This window comes from Struthio camelus, chromosome 5, assembly GCF_040807025.1.
Source record: "Struthio camelus isolate bStrCam1 chromosome 5, bStrCam1.hap1, whole genome shotgun sequence".
NCBI classification, from domain to species: Eukaryota; Metazoa; Chordata; class Aves; order Struthioniformes; family Struthionidae; genus Struthio; species Struthio camelus.
In genome coordinates, this window is record NC_090946.1 from 80,609,235 (window position 1) to 80,624,802 (window position 15,568).

At 62.6% G+C, this 15,568-nt stretch overlaps 1 protein-coding gene across 3 annotated transcripts in view; it reads right to left on the minus strand.

Annotated features, from left to right (window-relative positions):
* Nucleotides 1–2,836: 2,836 nt before the first annotated feature.
* FRMD6 (FERM domain containing 6) overlaps nt 2,837–15,568 on the minus strand; it is a 32,356-nt gene continuing 19,624 nt past the window's right edge. For 2 of the 3 annotated variants that reach the window (XM_068947561.1, XM_068947560.1), the window contains 13 exons: nt 12,246–12,440; nt 11,915–12,005; nt 11,163–11,278; nt 10,343–10,419; nt 9,593–9,779; nt 8,547–8,702; nt 8,366–8,431; nt 8,186–8,254; nt 7,830–8,004; nt 7,218–7,553; nt 6,608–6,739; nt 5,600–5,691; nt 2,837–5,235 (listed from right to left, as the gene is read on the minus strand). In XM_068947561.1, the coding sequence (XP_068803662.1) occupies nt 4,951–5,235; nt 5,600–5,691; nt 6,608–6,739; nt 7,218–7,553; nt 7,830–8,004; nt 8,186–8,254; nt 8,366–8,431; nt 8,547–8,702; nt 9,593–9,779; nt 10,343–10,419; nt 11,163–11,278; nt 11,915–12,005; nt 12,246–12,344 (1,881 nt within the window). In that variant the 5' untranslated portion in view covers nt 12,345–12,440 and the 3' untranslated portion in view covers nt 2,837–4,950. The remainder of the gene's footprint in view (nt 5,236–5,599; nt 5,692–6,607; nt 6,740–7,217; nt 7,554–7,829; nt 8,005–8,185; nt 8,255–8,365; nt 8,432–8,546; nt 8,703–9,592; nt 9,780–10,342; nt 10,420–11,162; nt 11,279–11,914; nt 12,006–12,245; nt 12,441–15,568) is intronic. The other variant, XM_068947562.1, reaches the window with a different exon arrangement.

Here is a 15,568-nt window from a genome sequence, read left to right on the forward strand (position 1 = left end):
CCCCCCCGTACACAGCCCGCACCCCCAAACCCCACAGCCTGGACCCCCACCCCGACCCCCGCCCCATCCCACCCCCTGCACCCCCTCTATGCGGCACCCACCCCCCCGTACACAGCCCGCACCCCCAAACCCCACAGCCTGGACCCCCACCCCGACCCCTGCCCCATCCCACCCCCTGCACCCCCTCTATGCGGCACCCACCCCCCCGTACACAGCCCGCACCCCCAAACCCCACAGCCTGGACCCCCACCCCGACCCCCGCCCCATCCCACCCCCTGCACCCCCTCTATGCGGCACCCACCCCCCGTACACAGCCCGCACCCCCAAGCCCCACAGCCTGGACCCCCACCCCGACCCCCGCCCCATCCCACCCCCTGCACCCCCTCTATGCGGCACCCACCCCCCCGTACACAGCCCGCACCCCCAAACCCCACAGCCTGGACCCCCACCCCGACCCCCGCCCCATCCCACCCACTGCACCCCCCCGCTTCCCCCAACCCCCCCATACACAGCCCACACCCCCAAACCCCACAGCCTGGACCCCCACCCCGACCCCTGCCCCATCCCACCCCCTGCACCCCCTCTATGCGGCACCCACCCCCCCGTACACAGCCCGCACCCCCAAACCCCACAGCCTGGACCCCCACCCCGACCCCTGCCCCATCCCACCCCCTGCACCCCCTCTATGCGGCACCCACCCCCCGTACACAGCCCGCACCCCCAAGCCCCACAGCCTGGACCCCCACCCCGACCCCCGCCCCATCCCACCCCCTGCACCCCCTCTATGCGGCACCCACCCCCCCGTACACAGCCCGCACCCCCAAACCCCACAGCCTGGACCCCCACCCCGACCCCCGCCCCATCCCACCCCCTGCACCCCCCCGCTTCCCCCAACCCCCCCGTACACAGCCCGCACCCCCAAACCCCACAGCCTGGACCCCCACCCCGACCCCCGCCCCATCCCACCCCCTGCACCCCCTCTATGCGGCACCCACCCCCCATACACAGCCCGCACCCCCAAACCCCACAGCCTGGACCCCCACCCCAACCCCCGCCCCATCCCACCCCCTGCACCCCCTCTATGCGGCACCCACCCCCCCGTACACAGCCCGCACCCCCAAACCCCACAGCCTGGACCCCCACCCCGACCCATCCTGCACCCCCCCGCTGCACCCACCCCCGTACATGATTTTTTCTCTCTTTTTCCCCTCTGCAGCGGCTCCCGCTCGCCGCCGCTGGCGCCCAGGCCCGAAGGTGCTTCGGGCACCGCTGGCGCTCAGAGGGCCGAGAAGGCAGGATGCTCGCAGCGGCGGCGGCGCCCGGCGGAGCAGCGGCTCTGGCTCCCCGGCGCGCGCCAGGAATGCCAATGCTTTTTGCAGCCACAAAATTAAAAACAAAAAAAGAAACTCCCGCGGCATTTAATTTTTTAAAGCGTATTTTGCAGCCAGCCCTGCGCTCGGGCTCTACGTTTCGCCCTGCAAGACCTCGCCGGCTGCCAAAAGCCACCGCGCGAGCGCGAAACCCGCGCGACTGCGGACGCCGGGGACCCTTTTTCTCCCTCTCCCAAGGAGCTCCCGGCCGAAAAAGGGGGGGACCCGGATGCTCAAGCCCAAAGCAGCATAAAGGCAGCGGAGGGGCGGCTTTCCTCCGCCGCGGCGCCGGCTCCTATCGGGCCCGGCAGACGCCGCCGGCCGCCCGGCCGCGGTTTCCTCCGCGCCGACAGCAGCGGCCGCGGGCTGGGGCGCGGGAGGAGGAAGGCGTCGAAGAGGCAGGGATGCTCAGAGGAGCGCGGGAACCGGGGCGGGGGACACGTGGAAACGCGCGGGTTGGGAGCACCCTTTACGCGGCGTCTTTCTTGGCCGGAGGAAATAGGTGCCAAAATTGGCCAACTTGGCACAATCAAGACAAAAAAAACGAAAAAAAACCGGCTAGCTGAGTCCGAGACGGGAGCGGGCAGCCAGGGCCTCCCGGCCGCGACGCGTGGGAAAAACCCCGGGGGCAAGTTTGGGGTCAGGGCGCCGGGGTTTGGGAGCCCGGTGCCGGCGGGGTGAAGGAAGCAGGTCGGGGACCCCCCCCCCCCCCAGCCCTCCTGCTGGGGGTCGCAGCACTTCGCAAGAGCCTTTGCCAGGGCTGCAAGGTGCCCGGGGGCCGCGGGATGGCAGCAGATGCCACCTCTTGGGAGGGCCGGGGAGGCGGGGAGGGGGCACAGGGTCCCCGGGCGCCCGCTCGGGGGGCTGCACACACCCCATGGGGCTACGCCGCGGCGCTGGCGCTCGGCCGACCCCCCCCCTCGCACCCAAAAGCCTCCCCTCTTCTTGGAGTCGGGGCTGGGACACCCCCGGGGTGCAACGGGGCTCTACGTGGTGGGCTACGGGGGCAAACGCTCACGCGCCCCCCCCCCCCGCTCAGCTCTCATTAGTCCCAAAACCGGCCCTACGTCTGGTCCGCGCATCCCCGCTAACCGCGTTTCATAGCGCCGCAGCAGCTGCTCTGCAAGGCTGAGGCTGGAGCAGACTCGAGGCACGGATGAGCAGAGCTGCCCTCAGCCCCGCGAGCAGCAGCTTCGCCCAGGCCGGCCCTGCAAACCTCCGAGGACGGAGCCGGTGCAACCCGTGCCGAGGAAGAGGAGGCCGCCGGGACGAAGGCTTCGGACTCAACCGGCCCGGCCGTTCTGGGCGCGTGCGGCGCCCGCAGCGGGTGTTTAAGGAGCTTCAAGGCTTTTTCCTTTTTATTCTTTTTTTTTATCCCCGCCCCGGGCGGAGAGGGACGGCCGCAGCGCGCCGAAATCCCCGCTCTTCACATCCCTGCAGCCCTTCAAACGGCCACGAGCCAGAGCAATGCAAACAACGGTAACTTTATTGTCATTTCTAGCTGTACCGCCAAAGGCACGCGACAAACTTCGTCGTTACAAAACCATTGCGCTGGGGAAGGGGGGGGGTTGTTTTTTGGGTTTTTTTTTTTCCTTTTTTTTTTTGCTCTCTCTCACACCGCCCTGATAGGAAGATCCTTTCACAGAAAGGACTATTGAGGTTGTGCCGGCAGACAGCTCGTTATGGCAAACGGCCCCGCACGGCCGCCCCACCGCCGGCATCGCCCCAGCCCGCTGCCGCCACTCGCTTGGGGCTGCCGGAGAAGCGGGGAAAGGCTAGGGGGGGAAAAAAAGAAAGAAAGAAAGAAAGAATAATAAAAGAGAGAGAGAGAGAGGCCCTGATCTGGCTGGCTCCAAAAAAAATGAACCGGGGGAGTACCAGCTCTGAGGCACCACGCAGCATCCCTCCGCAGCTCCCCTATATATATATATATATATATGTATATATATGTTTTATCCCGGAGCCCGCGGCGGAGCTCAGAAATCGGGCCGGAGCGCCGCGCGCCCTCGGTGCTGCAACGCCGCTTCCCACGGAGCGACAGCCTGGGTTATTTGCACTACGTCTAACAGCTCCATTATTTTTTGGTACTAAATTCCTCCCCCCCCCCCCACCCCCGCCCCAAACAACGTTCCTTATAAAAATAAGATTGTGCTTATTTATAAAAAAAATTTTTTTTTTTAAGAAAAAGGAATTCCAGTTTAAAAAAAAAAAAAAAGCGTATCAAAAACGTGGTAAAACTTTGGCTGTCGGTTGCTAAACCCTAATTAAAAACGTTGCCTCCAAAGACAGCGCGCTGCGGCGCTTCGCCCTCCCGCGCCGGCGGCGAACGTCGTCCCGCGCTCGTTCCCGCAGGAGCCGCGCGCACTTTTTTTCCTGTTTTCTTTTTTTTTTTTTTCTTTTTCCCCTACAACGTCGCCATCATCCTCTTAGCAGAACTACTCGGCCCGTAGGAGCCGCGCGGGACAGAGCCGGGGCGACGCGGGGAGCAGCCGCGGCAGGAAAGGCTCTTCTCCCGCGTTAGCGCTCGGAGACACAGTGATTGTCCGTACGCTGGGCTAAGGGACGGGGGGGCACAGCCTTTGCCTGAAAGGGATTTCAGAGCAGAAATAAAACGGGAATGGGTCTATAAGATCCAGACATATATAAACATACATACTTCTATATATTTATATATGTATTCTCCACATATTTAAAGACTGGGTTCAGCAAAGGTTATTGCAGTAGCTTTACAGATCACCGAGTCTCTTCTGTTTGTCCTTTTCTTTTGGTTTTCTTGGGTGGTTGTTTTTTAACCCTTCCACTTCCCCACCCCCCCCCCAAAAAAAAAAAAAAAAGGGAAAGAAAGCCCCAAACAGCTCTCGTGGCTCCCGTACGACACCCGTCCCGCTCCCGTGAGAAGGACCCGCTCGGACTGAATGACGCCGTTTTTGGAAGAAGCAGGTTCGCGCCGGCCCTACAGCATCTCAGTCCCGTCTTTGCCCCCGGTAGGTCGACCGCGCAGCCGGTTCCCCGCCTAGTTATTGCTTAATTCTCACTTTCCATACTGGCCTTTAAGGGTACTGACATCTCTTTGGCTTGGCTGAACCCGACCGAGTCTGGCACATCCTTCCCAGCATCTGCTCCGAGGCGTCTACGGGCGCCCCAAAGCCAACACGGCGGGCGATGGCAGTACGAAGAAAAAGCGGGGAAAAAAGGGAAGGGGGAGGAAAAAAAAAAGAAACAAAAAAAGAAAAACCAAGCCAACCCTTCTCGAGGCAGTAAGAAGAAAATATGGTTTGGCTTCCACTAGATTAAATAGGTTGTGCTTCTCCAGGTGGAAATGAGACAATTTTGCACAAGCTGTTTCCCGAGGGAAGCGAGCAGGGCGCCGCCGGCTCCGGCCGCGCCGCCGCGTCCCACCGCCTCCGGCCGGCCCCGCACCTCTCCAAGCGCCATCGTTTCCAAGGCCTCGATTTTTGCAAAGAGACAGAGGGGAGGAGCGGCGGGGCAAACCCGACGTCCAGGCACCAAAACAGGTCCGGGGAAAGAGCAGCAGGGTCCGCGGCGCTCTCCCAACCCAGGCGGCCCGCCCCGGCGAAGCTCAGACGACGAACTCGGGGACTTCGTCGTGGGCGAGATCCAGCGAGAAGTATTTGCTGGTTCGCCTGGCGGGGAAGGTCTCGTGCATGTGGATGCACTGCTGGGCCAAGCAGCCGTTGCAGTAGAGGGCCTCCTCGGCGAGCCCGTGGCCGCAGCCGAAGGTGTAGCTCTGCGCGGTGTCCTGGCACAGGTCGGCGAGCTGCAAGAAGTCCTTCTGGTAGAGCCGGATGTCGTCCAGGCTCAGGCTGTGCCGGTCCGTGGACGTCTTTGGTTTTCGGCACCCGGTCTGGGCAAAGCACAAGGTTACGGAGGGGCTTCGGCAGGGCTGGCGCGGCGGCAGGGAGCTCGAGCTGGCACCGCAACGTCCCCCGGGGGCCGGGGCGGCAGCGCCAAGACGCCGCGATGCCGCTTGGTGGCCACCGGGCACAGAGGTCCACCTGGGCTGCTCCTGCGGAGCTGGGGGCCAAACCCCCCGAAACGCGGGGGACTGGGGCTCGGGGAGGCAGGACGGGCTCGTTCCTGGGATAATTCGGGACGAGGGCTCAGCGCCCCTCGGGGCTCGCAAACCGGAGGCGGTGCGGGAGCCGGGCGCGTGGTGGCGGCTCCTCCCTGCCGACCGCCCCGTCCGGACCCCCCCCCAAAATTCATACCTGCGGCAACGAGTCCGTGCTCTGCCCGCGGAGCTTGACCACCGTTTCCGAGGAGCTGGAGGTGGAGGAGCTGATCTCCTTTACGATGAGCCCTGAGCCGGGGGGGGGGGAGAGGAAGAGGATGGTGCGAAGGCTATTTAAAAGCCCTGCCGGCCCCCCACCGCATCGGGTCCCCCACCCACAGGTCCTCCCGGCACCGGGTCCCCCGGCGCAAAGCCTGGCCGAGCCTCCAGGTGCAGGCAGGGCTCTGGAGAAGCCGGGCTCACACGTGCAACGACAGCACCCGTGCTCAGGAGAGCGAGCACGGGCTCCTCTCTGGGGCAACGGGAGGTTTTTTCTCAGACCCTCCAGGCGAGGCGAGAGCCGCGGTGCGTGTTTTACAGCGAGCCGGCAGCACGTGTGCGCGGCATGCTCGCGCGGGCACGCAAAGGCACTCCAGGACATTTGCATTTAATTACCGAAGCGCGGGCGCCCTCGGGTTAATCCTCTCCGAGACGCGGGGACAGGCTGCTGCGCGCGCCGGCTCCGAGGAGCGCCACGGCACAGCTAGCCGAACTTTCCCGCGTTCGGCTCTTCCGCCAGCTCCGCTTTGTCCCCGTGCTGGGACCAACGCGTTTGCACGCCCCACTTTGGCTCCAGAGGGGTTAATTAGCACCCCGGCAATTTGCTGCACGAGCTTGCATTTTGCTTTCGCGTGCAGCTGGAAGCACGCATCCTCTAAAACGCTGAGGGAAAACCCATTTCGAGCTCGCCACTTTTCCTGGGCGAACCCTTGTTCCTGTACTTTCATCACTTAGTTTTGCTCCATCTTTCCTTTAACCCAGTGGGCAAACTGGTTTTCCCAGTGCGCCAAATTGATGCCTTGGGCAAGTTGTGCACTACCTAAAATGAGGGATGCGACTCGCGTTGCGGAAGCTGAACGCTGTCCGTCAAGGAAGCGATGAGCAGAAACCCTGGCTGCTGCCCGCAGCGCGCAAGAGCACGCGCGCCGGCAGCGGGGCGCGTTACCTGCGTGCCCGTTGAACTGCCGCGACAGCAGCATGTCCTCCGTGATGTACACGCACATGTCGGGGCTGACCTCCAGCGCCAGCTCGCCGGCCTGCTCCAGCTCGCGCGGGTCGTCCACCAGCATCTCTATTTCTGGAGCCAGGCAGCAAATGGGACAAGTCATCCACGTGCCGAGTGTTTTGGAAAGAAAAATAAAAACAGCCTTTGGGATAAGGATCGGACTGGCTCCCGGGTCTGGGAAAGCAACTCTTGGTGGTGACAGAGGCATGATGCTGAATGCAAACTGTGAGGGTGCAAGGATCTCCAGCCATGGAGACATTCAGACCTCACCCGTACAAGCCCTTGAGCAGCCTTGACCCAATGTGAAGGCTCTGCTCTGAGCCGAGGGGTTGCACCAAGCTCCTCCGACGTCCCTCCCAACCCAAATTACCCCGTGAAACCCAAGCCGGACCACGCGGTTTGCACTGAGGGCAACGGATGTGCTTGTGCAGGCTCCAGGCACACTGCATGGACATGCACGTTTGCACCTGGCTGGAAGCGAGGGAGCTGCAAAAAGCAAGATCGTGGGCGATGGGTCATCTCCGAATGCATTGCCCCATGCCGGCCTTACCGTCATCCTGGGAGTCTTCTTCCAGGCGGTCCTTGCCGCCGCTCTCCACGCCGGAGGTGTGGGAGCTGCCGTGGCTGGTCATGGAGCTGCAGGTCTTGAGCTTGCGGTGGATGCCGGGGCCGGAGAAGGTGTCCTCGGGCCCCATCTCCCGGGGCTTGGGGTCCGTCTCAATGCCGGAGGTGTGGGAGCTGCTGTGGCTGGCGGTGGAGTGGCGCGAGAGGCGCTTGTGCCGGACGCTGCCCGCGCTGCTGCCGCTGGCCCGCGAGCGCTTCTCCAGCTGCTCCATGTCCAGGTCGAGGGTGTCGCTGATGTACGACTCGCGGTACTGCTTCTTCTCTGCGGGGCACGGGCGCGCCGTCAGCACGCGCCGCCCCGGCCTGGCATCCCGCACGCCCCGGGCAGCCCGGCGCCGCCTCCGGAGGTCTGCGGGCACCCACCGCGGGAGGCCTTTTGGTGGCTCCCCAGCTTGGCTCTACGGGACCCTCGGGTGACACGCGGTCGAGGGATGTGGGAGCATCCCAGCTGGTGGCCACGGGGAGCTGGCCGGGGGCTTGCTCCTCGCTGCCGGCGGGTGCCCGGTGCCGGAGGGGGTCCCGGGTGGTGGCCACCTACCCTCGTTCTCCTCCAGCTTGCGGACCTGGCGCAGGACGGGCTGCAGGTTCATGTAGAGCCGGTGGCTGCTGCTGAGCAGCTGCAGGAGGTGGCGGGAGCGCAGCGGGCAGCCCGTGTAGTAGATGAGCTTCCGGGCCGAGGGCAGGCCGTCGGGCAGGATCTCAAACTTCTTGCCCTGCGGAGGAGACGGCAAGAAACGGGTTTGCGACGCGATTCCCCGGCCGTCGCCGCGGGCGGCGGAGGAGGGATAAGGACGCAAAGGTCCCGGAGCTGCTGGGCTGCAGCTCTCCCCGCCGGGCTGCCGCCCGCGCGACGCTCAGAGTCTCCGAATCCCCCCCGCGCGGCTCCGTACTCACCACAAACACCAGTTTTCCCACGTTGGTCCAGGGGAAGTCGTAGAGCAGCTGCTTCTCCTCGTCCAAGTTCTGCCGCCGAGCGAGGCAGGGGCGGTTAGGAAGGGCGGCACGCGCTGCCCGCCTCCGGCCGCCGCACCGCTCCCTCCTCCCGCGGCGCCCGCGCCGCCTCCAAGCCCCTACCTGGAAGATCTGTATGCCCCGCGTCGTCAGCCCCAGCGTCAAGGAGGCTTCCACTTCCCTTTTATCCTAGGGCAGGAGGGATTAAATTTAAAAAAAAAAAAAAAAAAAAAAAAAAAAAAAAGCTCTGAGTATATGATTTGCAGCACAGAGCAGACCAGGACGGGCGGCCGGCGCGCGGTACCTTGTACAGCCGGTAGTAGTGGACAGCCACGTCGTCCAGGCGCACCGCCTCCTTGATGTACTTGAGATGCGCCTCGGAGGCCGTCAGGGCAAACTGGTCTTTGTGCATGTTGGGGACGTGCTTCAGGATATAGTCCTTGCCCCTCTTTGCAACCACCTGTTTTGGGGGAAGAGAGGAGACCGTCGCGGTCGGCTTCGGAGCCGCCGAGGGCGGCGGCGGCGGCGACTTCGAGGCACAATGGGCGCGAGGTGTCGCCCCATTTTTGGAGGCTTGCAAGCTCCTCGGCCCCGTAACGCTCAAGGCATCGGCAAAAAAACAACAAAAAAAAAAAAAACCCCCAGGCGCCAACGATTCGCCCCCCCGGCAGCCCGGGGGCGCAGCAGCGGACTGCCCCAGCGGCGCGGGAAAAACAGAGGTTAAATTCCCAAGCAGGCTTTTACTCGCGTTTCAAGCCAGCACTTCCAGAGCAACCCCGAAGGAGTTAAAAACCCCCAAGGCCACTCCAAATCCCGCGGGGGCCGAGCGCCCGGCTCCCCCGAAAGGGCATTGCCCCTGCGATTTCCCAAGCGGCCGCAAAACCAGACTGCAGACACCGGTCCGGCCGAGCCGAGGGGGGCCGTCCCCGCTCAGCGGCGCAGGGCGGCAGCTTTCGGGGGGGCTTCCGGCCAAAAGCAAGAAAACATGTAAACCGCAGCGGGCTGCAAGGCCTACGTTTTTATTAGCCTTTTCGTCGCGGGCAGCTAGCGCGAAGCCCGGCCGAGAGGCACCGCCGGGATGCCGCTCGGCGTCCAGCTGCGCCCCGCGCTGCCTCCCGGCCCCTCTTCAACACTAATATTTACTTGAGCTTTACTTGTCTGCTAATAAACTGCCTTTTTTTTTTTTTTTTCCCCTTCTCTCTTTTTTTTTGGAACGATATCCTGCCTCGCCCGGAGCCCGGCAGCGTGTGGCGTCCCCGTTTCGGGAGGGGGGTCCCCGCCGCCCTCCCCATGGGGAAAAAAAAAAAAAAAAACCCCGTCGGAAAAAGCAGCTCGCGGCGGCGCTCTTACCCACGCGGGGAAATAGGCTTCGGGCTCGAAGTACTTCCCGTAATGCTTGCTGCGCCTGAAGTCGCCCAGGTCGGCTTGCAGGGCGAAGGCGGTGAGGAGGAAGTAGGCTTCCTCGCGCAGCACGCACTGCGAGTGCAGCACTTGCTTGCGCAGGTGCCAGTAGTAGTAGTAGCGCGCCGTCCGGTCGCTGCAAGAGAGCGGAGGCGCCGCGCGGGCCGTCAGCGCGTCCCCGGCCTCCCCGCTCGGCCGCTGCGACGCCTCGGAGGGCTGCAAGCACCCAAGGGCGGGGGAAGCGTGCCCAAAAGCAGCCGCACCCAGGCACCCGGCGGCTTTGCACCCCGGAAACGCCTCTTCCGAGACCCCCGAGCCCGTTTTAGGCGCGAGGGCGAGCGAAAAGCGGGACGCGCCCTGCGTTAGCCCGAAGGAGCCTGGCTTATCCCCGGGTGAGCCGGCAGGAGCGTCCCGGCCCGCCGAGGCGCGGGGGGGAGGACGACCTGCTGGCCCGCCAACAGGCAGCGGCGCAAGAGGCCGGAGGGGCGAGCTTTGGGGTGCGTGAGCCCTTCGGGAAGGGGGCACGCTGCCTCCTCTTTGCTTTGCAAGGAGCTGGTTTTCCAGCAAGATGGCGAGGCTGGGCAGATGCCGCGCGTCGTAGCCCAGAAGGACATCCCCGGAGCGCTCCCGTCTCAGCCCCCGCGCTCACAAGCCGCTTCTCGTAGCGCGCAGCCGCTCCGTGGGGAATTTGCTCCTCACCTTATCAACCTGCCATTTTCCACGTAATACTGCACTCGGAAGTGGATAATCATCGGGGGACCAAACTGGTCGATCCCCTGAAAGGGAGATGTTCGGGGCTTACCGCTGCGGTCCCCGGGGAGGCCGGCGGTGCCCCTCCGCCCTCGCGTCAGCCTTGCGCGGGCCAAAATCCATCCCGGCAAACCCCTTTCCCATCCCCGAGGTGAAAAAGCCGCAGGAAACGGCGCCCGTTTGCAAGCGCCGATCCACTTTGGGCTTTTGGAGTTTTTCCCCACCGCATCTCACTTGTCCGCCCCAAAGTTTGCCATATCTTGAAAAACGGAGAGGGTCTGGTTTTAGAGAGGCAGGAGGTGCCGTCCCAGCGCCGCTGCGCTGACGTCCCCCCTTTCGGTCCTCCCCCGGCCCTTGGCCCACCACCGCCAGCTCTGAGCGCCCGTTCGGGGACGGCACGGAAAACTTCAGGCCAAAAACCCCATTGCATGCTGCACTGAAATACTTAAAAGGCGGTCTGGGAAGGAGAGAAAAACATTTCATTTTGAAAAGTGGAAGCAAGGGGCACTTTAAGAAATTCTGCTATAATATATGGAATATAGAGGGACAATATATGGAAACTATGGAGAGAAAAAAATCACCGAGCCATCCGCGCTGCCTTGCTATTAAGTGGCATAGGCTAGTCATTCGTTTTACACCCTCTAACGTTTTCCACTCCGAAAGCCCCTCGCGTAGTCCAAAGGCGGAGAATCGCTCCCACCACCCGAAACCCTGCACTGACTTCCCAGGCCCGGGAAGCGACCCGCGGCGGGGACAGAGCTGCCCTTACTGGCGTCATCTCTCCATGCAACATCTCACTGCTGACCTTGCTGGCCTCCTTCTTCCACTCCTTGGGGCAGTACTTGTAGAGCTTCTGGGACAGGTCCATGTACACGTGCTCATTGTCTGCGCGGGAGAGAGCCGGCCTCAGGAAGCGGATCGCATTTTCCCTTCCCGACAAGGGAAAAGACGACCCCGGGTCCAGGGCTATGAGCTGCTTCAACGCGGACCACGGCAAGCTCTGATGGAGAGCGGGGGTGTCTCTGGTGGAGGCTCTCCCGGGCACCTCAACTAGCCCCGAAAGGAGGGATCCGTATCCAGAAGCGGGACCAGCCTCTTAAGGTCTCATCCCCTAAAAGGACCGGGAAGCGAGGTGGGAGGACACGGCTCCTGCTTTAACTCAGCACCTCCAGAGCTTCCTGGTGAGCACCTAGTGATGCCGCCGGCTCACCGAATTCTGCTCTGGGTCTCCCAGACCCACGAACAGACGTTACAGACTGACGGACGCCAGCCGAGGAAGCCAGCGCGAGCTTTCGCAGCTCAGCTGCCGCCATCCCGCAGCGCAGCCACGCCGAGGGCTGCTTTCTGCTGGGCGAAAAGCCGCCGGGAGGGAGACGGCGGCCACCGGCTCAAGGCGACCTTGTCGGAAACCAAGGCCAACGCTTGAGATCCACCACCGCTTGCAGGCCACCACCACCACCGCGGCTGGGCACGGCGGGGAGGGGGGCGTCGCGCCCGAAACCGCAGCCCGAAGCCACTTACTCTGGATGACGCTGAGCCCAAAGAGGTGACAGTCCTTCAGCCTCAGGAGGTCGCACACCTGCACAAGGAGCTCGTGGCACAGGATCTTCACCTGCGGGAAAGCCCAGCGGAGCTGCAGAGGCGCCGCCGTGCCCGAGCGGGGCCAACACGGGACGGGCCAAAACGCAAGCCAGAAATAGAGAGAGAGGCGGACGCGGCTTCGAGTCGCGCCGGGTTTCCGCCTGCAGGTGTGCCGAAAGCGCCCGTGCTCAGCAGGCGCCGCCGCGTGGCTCGCTGCGGGTCCTCCCCACCCCGACCCCGACTTGCCACCCCCCGGCCCGCGGCTGCTTACGTTGATGATGATGTTGAGGGAGTCGTCGTTGGGGAGGAAGATGCACACGCTGCGGCGGTCCTGCATGACTCGGTTGTTCTGGAAGTTCAGTTTGTTCATCGTGCTCCGGGCTCTTCCGCGGGCTTCGGGGCCGGGGCCGGTGGCGGGCGCCTCACAGCCGGGCCGCGGCGGCTTCGGGCTCTGCGGGCGCCATACCTGCAGGAGGGAGGCCGTCAGGGCTGCCGGAGGCGCGCGGGCCACGGGCCTGACCGCCGCGCTTGGCACGCCGACCTCCCCTTCCCCGACGGGCAGTCCCGACCCGGCTGCGTTTACCAGGTTGCATCACCCAGGTGCGTTTTACTGGATTGCACTACCTGGGTGCATTTACCCAGGGTTGCATGTACTAAGTTGCATTACCTGGGTGCATTTACCCAGCTGCACTTAGCCAGGGTTGCATTTATTGGATTGCATTACCCAGGTGCATTTACCCAGTTGCACTATGCTAGGTTGCACTACCTGGGTGCATTTACCCAGTTGCATTTACTCTAGGTTGCATTTACTGGATTGCATTACCTGGGTGCATTTACCCAGTTGCACTTAGCCAGGGTTGCATTTATTGGATTGCATTACCCAGGTGCATTTACCCTAGGTTGCATTTACCCTAGGTTGCATTACCTGGGTGCATTTACCCAGTTGCATTATGCTAGGTTGCATTACCTGGGTACATTTACCCAGCTGCATTTACCCTAGGTTGCACTTACTGGATTGCATTACCCAGGTGCATTTACCCAGTTGCATTTATACTAGGTTGCATTTACTGGATTGCATTACCTGGGTGCATTTACCCAGTTGCATTTAGCCAGGGTTGCATTATCCGGGTGTATTTACCCAGTTGCATTTACCCTAGGTTGCATTTACGGGATTGCACTACCTGGGTGCATTTACCAGGTTGCATTACCCGGGTGCATTTACTTTAGGCTGCATCCACCAAGTTGCATTTATGAAGTTGCATTAGCCTGAGGTTGCATTTACCAAGCTGTATCACCTGGGTGCATTTACCCTAGGCTTCATCTACCAGACTGCATCACCCAAATGCATTTGCTGGATTGCACTACCTGCGTGCATTTACCCTAGGTTGCATTTACTAGGTTGCATTAACCCAGTTATTTTACCCAGGGTTGCATTTACCGACACAGGGACGGCACCTCACCTAACGCCACCCCAAAACCCTGCCTGACACATCTGGCGTGCAAACCCGCCGCTCCTCCTGCGAGGACGCACACGTCCTGCCCTGCTCTTTAGGAAAGGGAGCAACACTGCAGACTGGGGACCAGCTACCGCGGACCGCAGCAAACGACGCCCAAACCCCCTTCCCTTGCATCACCCGGCCGACTCGTGGCTCGGTTTAGCGATTTAAACTAACGGGCTCCCTCGCGGCCTCCCCTGCCCTTTCTCTGAACGCGGGAGCTGCAGGCGCAAAGCCCTGCGGACAACGGAGACGGGAGCCCCGCAGCTGCCAGCCGCCGGCGCGAGCCACCTTCGCCTGCAAAGCCGGCCTAACCAAGAGCAGCTTGGGCTTGGATTATTTTAAAGGGCGAATACCTCCTGAGCAGCTTCCAGGCTGGGACGGCCCGTGAGAGCGCGGACGCGCGCGCTATGTAGCATGCAAAGATCTGTAAGATGTCCGCTTCGTCTAGCCTGCGGGACCTACGCTGGCACCGAAAGCATCTCCCTCTTCGCCAAATGTTTGCCTTCGGTCAAAATGGAAACGCGTTTGGCATCCAAACCGACTTAATTTGCATGCTTTTTTTTTTTTTGGCATGCTTTTTTTTTTTGCATGGTGAGGGGGGCAAAGTGCCCTGAGGCTGCTTGGCAGTAGGCAGCTCCCCCCAAGCCGCCCTTGCACCAAGGTCTCGAGCCGCTTAAGGATTTCCTCCCGGGAGAAAAAGGCTTTTGCCCGCGCCGGGCAGACAGCGCGGACCGCCGGCACGCGTTCCCAGGAGCGGCGCGTGCGCCGAGCCGGGATCCGGCCCAAAGCAAAAAGCCTTCGGAAAAACAGCTTGGAAATCCAACCCCGTCCTCGGGGCACCGCGACAGCTAATAACCCACCGGCGTCCAGAGGGGCTGCGAGAACTGCGCAGAGCCTGTGCATCAGGCCCAACTAATCATGTGGACTAATTTTTAAAAACGGGGGACTAGCTGAACTCTCGGGCGCTGGGAGGGGAAAAAAAAAATGCGTTTTTATACATAACCCCCTTTGCCACACTGATATCCCCCAGCTCCCTCTGCTGCAGGCGACCGCCCTGCTTTCCGGGCAGCACTGCACGGGGAAGCCGCCGTTCCCGGGCTCCGGCCGGTTGCCCGTTATCCAGACATGCACGTACGGGCATCGCTTGCAAGATGCAAAAAAAAAGAAAATTTAAAAAAATAAAAATAAAAAAAAGAGGTTTCCCTCTCGGGTTGCGCGTCCCTCGTCCTTCGGCAGCCCTCCGCAAGCAGGGAGGCAGCCTGGCACAAAACCGCCTTTTCGACACGACGTGCCTCCGGCAAATTCTTTCCCGGCATCTGCTCCTCGTTTCCAGCGCGTCGCCTGGGGAGGAAACGGCCGGCGGCGGCGGGAGCCGCGTTTCCCTGCGGCCCGAACGGCGCCCGGCGGCAGGGCTGCGAAGGGCGCGGGAGCCGCCGGGCAAACACCTCCCGGAGGGTTTGCAGGGAAACTCCCAGCAAGCGGGGACATGCGAGCGGGCGGCAGAGCAGAGCATCGCTCCTCTCCGAGCGGTGGCACTGATTTTCCGATTCACTCGTCTATTATTATTATTAATTTTTCCCGCCGAAGCGGCCCAACAGCGGCGGCGCCGGGGCTGACGGGGTCGGGGCGGGCGCAGAGGGGCCGGAAGGGGCAGGGAAGCGACGGCAGCGAGGAAGGAGCTGCGGACGCTGCGTCTGACGGGCGATCCCGAGCGGGAAACTCCACCCCGGGCAACGCTGCAGCGTTTCCCTTCGGAAACCTCTGCCGCCGCTGCTCCCGGGGTGCTTCCGGCCCCGGCAAACGAGGCCAGAAAAAACATCCCCCCGCCAAGTCAGCCCGACGGGGCCGGGCACGAGCTCACAGCGACCCCGGCGTCGGGGCTGAGCCGCGAGCCCGGATCTCTGCGTGCCAAGGAAATAACATCATTTCCGACCCAAATCCGTGAAAAAAGGCACCTTGGGCAGCTTCCCCGCTGGAGGACGCGGCGAGGCATCGCCAAAGCCCCACCGGCCGTCTCCCACCGCCTCCTTTGATAGCCGCGGGGTTTTTTCCGACGCTGGGCTGCAACCCTCGCCGGCCGGCGTTTCCCGCGCCG